The sequence below is a fragment of the Harpia harpyja genome, chromosome 12 (assembly GCF_026419915.1).
Source record: "Harpia harpyja isolate bHarHar1 chromosome 12, bHarHar1 primary haplotype, whole genome shotgun sequence".
Classification (NCBI taxonomy): Eukaryota; Metazoa; Chordata; class Aves; order Accipitriformes; family Accipitridae; genus Harpia; species Harpia harpyja.
This window is the reverse complement of record NC_068951.1, coordinates 2,145,886-2,151,544: the sequence shown is the minus strand read 5'-3', so window position 1 is coordinate 2,151,544 and position 5,659 is coordinate 2,145,886. Positions and strand designations below refer to the sequence as shown.

At 50.3% G+C, this 5,659-nt stretch overlaps 1 protein-coding gene across 2 annotated transcripts; it reads left to right on the top strand.

The window, feature by feature from the left end:
• The first annotated feature begins 1,517 nt into the window (after positions 1 to 1,517).
• SRSF1 (serine and arginine rich splicing factor 1) lies at positions 1,518 to 5,350 on the top strand. Of its 2 annotated transcripts, XR_008237539.1 has the most exons (6): positions 1,522 to 1,904; positions 2,316 to 2,500; positions 2,781 to 2,953; positions 3,217 to 3,403; positions 3,817 to 3,936; positions 4,845 to 5,350. XR_008237539.1 is itself a non-coding variant. In XM_052803946.1 (5 exons), exons 1-5 carry the CDS (start codon positions 1,711 to 1,713, stop codon positions 3,837 to 3,839), a joined length of 762 nt encoding a protein of 253 aa, XP_052659906.1. In that variant the 5' UTR covers positions 1,518 to 1,710; the 3' UTR covers positions 3,840 to 5,350. The 2 variants fall into 2 exon arrangements, 1 of the variants encoding a protein (XP_052659906.1); XM_052803946.1 differs by having other exon boundaries at positions 1,518 to 1,904; positions 3,817 to 5,350.
• Positions 5,351 to 5,659: the final 309 nt, after the last annotated feature.

Below are 5,659 nucleotides of genomic sequence, written 5' to 3'. Positions count from 1 at the left end.
GCAAAAGTACAACTATTTCCAACATTTTTAGAAGTATCCGTCCCACATCTGTTCTATCTTGTGGATCATACGAAAAAAATCTCATTTCAAAACCAATTTGCGACCTGAACTCCAAGCAGCAAGGCACGAGTCGCGTTGGGTTAGGACGAGGTGGGACGCGCCAGGGCAGAGCTGCTGTGCTCCAAGGGTTTGGGGCACACTAAAGCGCTTTGTTCATCTGAAGTTACATTTTCTGCCTTAACACATCTTCTAGGGCTTCGTGACAAACTAGACGACTACACTGGTGTTTCAAACTGACTTTATTTAAATTATAATTTCTGAACATAGTTGTACACCACTTTCTTGCTTCTTCCCCAGGAAATCCTTTTCTGCCCTCTTTTGTACACATTTCTCATGTAACTCTACATTAAACCTCTGAAGACGCACCATAAAGCATGCGCTTCTGCAGGAGCACATAGCCCTCAGGAGACGTTTTCATAAACACGTCCACTTGAGATGTGACTTTGCCTCAACCTCAAATGCTTTTTTATTCCTCTTATTAACTTACGAAGACAGAAAATGAAGTCAAGTACATTCTTAAGGTTTATTCTGCCCAAAGTCATCGTGCTCTGCCTTGCAAAGTAAATTTGAGTGTCCTTCCAGAGCAGACCAGGAGATCAGTCTGATGCAAGAGCCCCCAAGAACCACGACACAGCATTCAGGAATGGGACAGCACAGCGTTAGGGGAAAAAAAACCCCAACAATACTCAACAGCCCTAACCTTAACTTTAATGCTCTGCTGAAGGGGATACGTAAGCAGGATGCTTGCATGGCCGAGCAGTGGACCTGGGCCTGAATTCAGCTCCCTGTGCCCTCAGGGCAGCCATTTTACCTCAGCGTGGCCGAGCCGGTCCCAGCTCGCCTCCATCCTACCCTCGACCCTCCCCCCCGCCTGGGGAGCGGGAAGAGCCCTTTTCCCCGCTCCCCCCTGGGCACACCACAACGTGACAGAGCCGTGACCGCGGCCCAGCCCCGGGCCGCAGCCCTTCTGCCCGCAGCGGCAGAGCGACCGGCACCGCCGCCATCCCACCCCGCCCGTCCTCCGCCACAGCCGCTGCACACGGCCCGCCCGCCGCAGTGCATTCTGGGACACACCCCGCGCCTTGGCGCCAAGCTCCCCCCCCCCCGCCGCCACCGCGATGCATTGTGGGATACACCCTCCCCTGCCCCGGCCGGGTCTTCTTGGCGCGGACGCTGCACCGGATGTGACGCCAAATGGCCCTCCGCCGTCAAAACCACGGCCGGGGAATCACGTTCTTTCCTCCCTCCGCCGGCGGCGGGGCCTTTCCGAGGCAGAACCGAGCTCGCCGCACCCGGGAGCTGCGCCGCCAGTCACGGAGTTCGGCTTCTCGGGTGGTCGCGGCCAAGGGGCAAGAAAGAAGGGACTACTTTCCTCCGAGGCCGCGCATGCGCAGGAGGGAGGAGCGAGGGCGCGGCGGGAGACGCGGGCGGCGGCTCTTTGGGCGCTAGCGCGGGCGGTGCTGCGTCCCGGGGTGAAATCGCTGCGCGCAGTAGGACCGCGAGGGGAGCCGCGGTCGCCATTTTGTAAGCGGTTGTTGGGGGAGGCGGCGTGTGCGCTCCTCTGTCTGCCCGGTCTCGGCCCCGCGCCCGCTCGCCCGCCCGCTCTCCGCGCTCCGGCCCTGCACCGCCGCAGCCATTGCTGACCTTGCCATGTCCGGAGGGGGCGTGATCCGCGGCCCAGCCGGCAACAACGACTGCCGCATCTACGTGGGGAACCTGCCCCCCGACATCCGCACCAAGGACATCGAGGACGTCTTCTACAAGTACGGGGCCATCCGCGACATCGACCTCAAGAACCGCCGCGGGGGCCCGCCTTTCGCCTTCGTCGAGTTTGAGGACCCCAGGTGAGACCCCACCACCCGCGGGCGCTCCCCTGGGAGTGGAGTGTGTGTGGAGGGGGGGGGCTCGGGCCCCGCCGCGGCCTGTGTCTTTTCCGTGTGCGTGTCCCGTCCCCCCAAGCCCCGGGCCTGAGGTGGGGGCAGCCGCCCGGGAGCTGCCTCCCACCCCCCCCCCCCAGTATAGCACCGGCCCCCTCCCGCCTCAGGCCGCAGTAACGGGCCCACGCACCGTTGCGGGTGGCGGGCCCGGGGAAGGGAGGGAGGGAGAGAGGGAGGGGGGGGGCGGCGGGCAGCGGGGTGGGGCCGGCGGGAAGCGGGAACAAAGGCGGGGAGGCGGTGCGTGGGCAGGGCGCGGCGTGGGGGGGGGGGAAGCGGGCGGACGGCCGGCCGCGCTCACCGCCCCGTCCCGTCCCGCAGGGACGCGGAGGACGCCGTCTACGGGCGGGACGGCTACGATTACGATGGGTATCGCCTCCGCGTGGAGTTCCCTCGGAGCGGCCGGGGCACCGGTAGAGGCGGCGGAGGTGGCGGAGGGGGTGGAGCCCCCCGGGGCAGGTACGGCCCCCCGTCCCGGCGCTCGGAGTACAGAGTGATCGTCTCGGGTGAGTCATTGTTTTGGTTTGTTTTTTTTCTTAACCCAAACGCTCCCCCGGGGTCCTGCGGGCAAGCATCCCGGCGAGGGGTGATGCAGCTCCAAGTTTCTTAAAAAGCCATCGCCTCGCGTAGCCTGGGAGGAATGCTGTCCGTAGGATGCGAACAGCTCCTCGAGGCAGCCCGTCTGCTTGCTAAATAGCCTCTTTTGTTTACTGCAAGCTGACGCTGTGAACTACAGGAGGCGAGAATACAGCCGGGTTTTAAAGCGATGCCTTGCTTTTTATATAGGGCTGCCTCCAAGTGGAAGTTGGCAGGATTTAAAGGATCACATGCGTGAAGCAGGTGATGTATGTTATGCTGATGTTTTCCGAGATGGCACTGGTGTCGTGGAGTTTGTGCGGAAGGAAGATATGACCTACGCTGTGCGAAAACTGGATAACACTAAATTTAGATCTCATGAGGTAGGTTTCATACTTACTTTCTTTGGCCAGAATTGGATACAAGGGGCTTAACAGTAGGATTTGAAGGTAAGGAATGTGTGGTGTTCATTGTTGATATACGAAGCAGCTAAGTAAGTCTGTGGTCAGTTTGTCAGGAGATAGACTTTAAAGCTTTGATGTCTATTTCCGTGCTGTAGTAAACGATATCTTCAGTCTGTCAGCATGCCTAAAAAAATGGCCCTAAAGCCTAGACTTTTCAATCGAAAGTTCTGTCTATTCAATAGGGAGAAACTGCCTACATCCGTGTTAAAGTTGATGGCCCAAGAAGTCCAAGCTATGGAAGATCTCGGTCACGCAGCCGTAGTCGTAGCAGAAGCCGTAGTCGAAGCAACAGCAGAAGCCGCAGTTATTCCCCAAGAAGAAGCAGAGGATCTCCACGCTACTCTCCCCGCCACAGCAGATCCCGATCTCGTACATAAATGATCACTAGCTCTGATCTTTTTGTAGAACCCCATGTTGTACACAGTTTTCCTTTACTTAGTACAGTCTTTCGTTTTTTTTTTTTAAATTCAAACTGTTTTATTCAAATTGGCTGAAGTGTTGAATTGCATTCTTGTGTAAAATCCCTAGTGAGTATTTGCTCCTTAACATCAACATTCCCCTCATGTCTTTGGTAAATTGTATTTTAATTGATGTCAGTCAGGATTGTTTCAATTTAGTTCTAGTTAAATACCAACATTCTTCGAACTGTGGTATTGCTGTGTAAATGTCTCAGTGTTCAGCTATGGTTTATACGAGCTGGGGATGTTGGGATGTTTGTGGCTAACTTGTCTCTTCTGGGGGATCTTATATTTTATCTTGCCTTTTCGTGTGTCTTTCTGTAGACATATCTGAAGAGATGGATTAAGAATGCTTTGGATTAAAGGATTGTGGAGCACATGTCAATCATTTTAGGATTGTCAAAAGGAGGATTGAGGAGGATCAGATCAATAATGGAGGCAATGGTATGACTCCAAGTGCTATTGTCACAGATGAACTTGGCAGTATTGACCTTATACTGAGAGACAGGTTAATTGAGTACGTGCACCTACGTGTCACTTCAGGCATGTTCTAGTTACCGCAGACTACAATTGCTCTTTTCTTTAAAACTTTTTGGGGGGGGCAATTGTGGCTAAATACTTGCTTTTGTAATTCTCTATTTCATTCTAGTTTTTTAAAGGAATAAAGTGGGACGGGGGTGGGAGTATCGGTTTACTTTGTCATGCAGCATTTGGTTACAAGTGTTAATGTTATGTAGTATTTGTACACTTGTAGTAGATCAAGGGTATCTTTAAATCAGAGTATAATATCAATACTGCTAAAATCTGCATGTCCTCTGTGTGACTGATACAGCGTTGCTATTTCATTTTTTTTAAGTATCAGAATGAAAGCAAAAATAGAAAACCTAGTTGGGAGTAATTTCTTAAGTCTCAGCCCTGCCCCCTCAGACTAATTGACTCACCGATATGTTTGAAAACTCTGGTTAGTTAATTCTGTTACCTTCCAGCTGGGAGTGCTAGCTATAGTTCAGACATACAGTAGGTGGATAGCTTTAGCAGTAAGCTTTTCCAGTTTCATGAACATTTTTTGCAACCACAAAACCGGTAGCACACCATCGTACGAGCAATGAGTATGTTGGCATTTTCAGTTGACATATTGTAAATATTACAATGTTTCCTCCAAGTAGTAATTAATATTTCTAAAAATTATCTGAGCATCACCATTCAAAAGTTTGTTTTGGGGAATTGATAGTTATTAATGTACATCTGTATTAATTGATGGCAAACATAACTGATCATTCCCCAGAATCCTATTTTTTCATTACAGTATCTAACTTTTTGCCTCCTCTTTTTTGGTTTTGCTGGTTATAAAGGTTTGGATTGGAGAGGGCTCACTGGATCCCAATCCTTGGAGCTGGATCATTGGATTCAAATCATAATGTGGATAGGATAGGGAGGCTGAATTACAAGGATTCATGGAGCGGGATCAAATTACCAGGAACATAGGAGTGGATTCCTGCCCCAACCAAACCGCATTCGTGTGGATTTTTTTTTATTCAACTCAATTGGCTATTCCAAAGATTTTTTTTCCTATTTTTGACGATTGGAGCCCTTAAGATGCACGATGGAGTTTTTCATTTTTTTGGTAAAAGGAGCAAAGCAAGGACCTGGAGAGGTACGCTGGAGCAATCTCCTTGGAAGGATTCAGCACGAGTAGATGGTAAACATTAAAGGGGAAAAAGGGGGGTTTGTTTAAAAAAAAAAAGTAAATAAGTCATTTCTCTAAATTTAAAGACAAAAATTGGAGTTAAAGATTGAGTAGGTTTTCAATTGGCTATTGCCTTTTTTTCTTTGACAAATAAAATTTTTAAAAAAAACATGCATGGTTGTCATCATTTGTTGCCAAGAGTCTTAGTCTTTGCTTGCCACTGTAGCATTGTTAAATCGCAAGTTTTCAGACAAAAGGCTTTTGTGTTCAACAGAGATGCAGTGTTTCGCAGGAAGCGTTGATGTTTGAGCTTCTCCTGAATAAAGGATCAGTTCCCTGGGAAATGGGTGGAATTTATTATATGAGTAGGTGAAAAGGGGAAAAGAAAGAATTCTCACTGCTTAAAAGAGGATGCTTTAATATTAATGTTGTTGCTAACGATAACTCTTCTGAAGAGATCACAAAGGGAAAATGTGAGAT

What these genes read in the sequence shown, in the direction of transcription:
- SRSF1 (XM_052803946.1), top strand. Translation starts at nt 1,711, where the DNA reads ATGTCCGGAGGGGGCGTGATCCGCGGCCCAGCCGGCAACAACGACTGC. An exon ending in GTCGAGTTTGAGGACCCCAG is followed by an intron (nt 1,905 to 2,315) that starts GTGAGACCCCAC and finishes CCCGTCCCGCAG; the next exon opens with GGACGCGGAGGACGCCGTCT. An exon ending in CCACAGCAGATCCCGATCTC is followed by an intron (nt 3,404 to 3,816) that starts GTACATAAATGA and finishes GTCTTTCTGTAG; the next exon opens with ACATATCTGAAGAGATGGAT.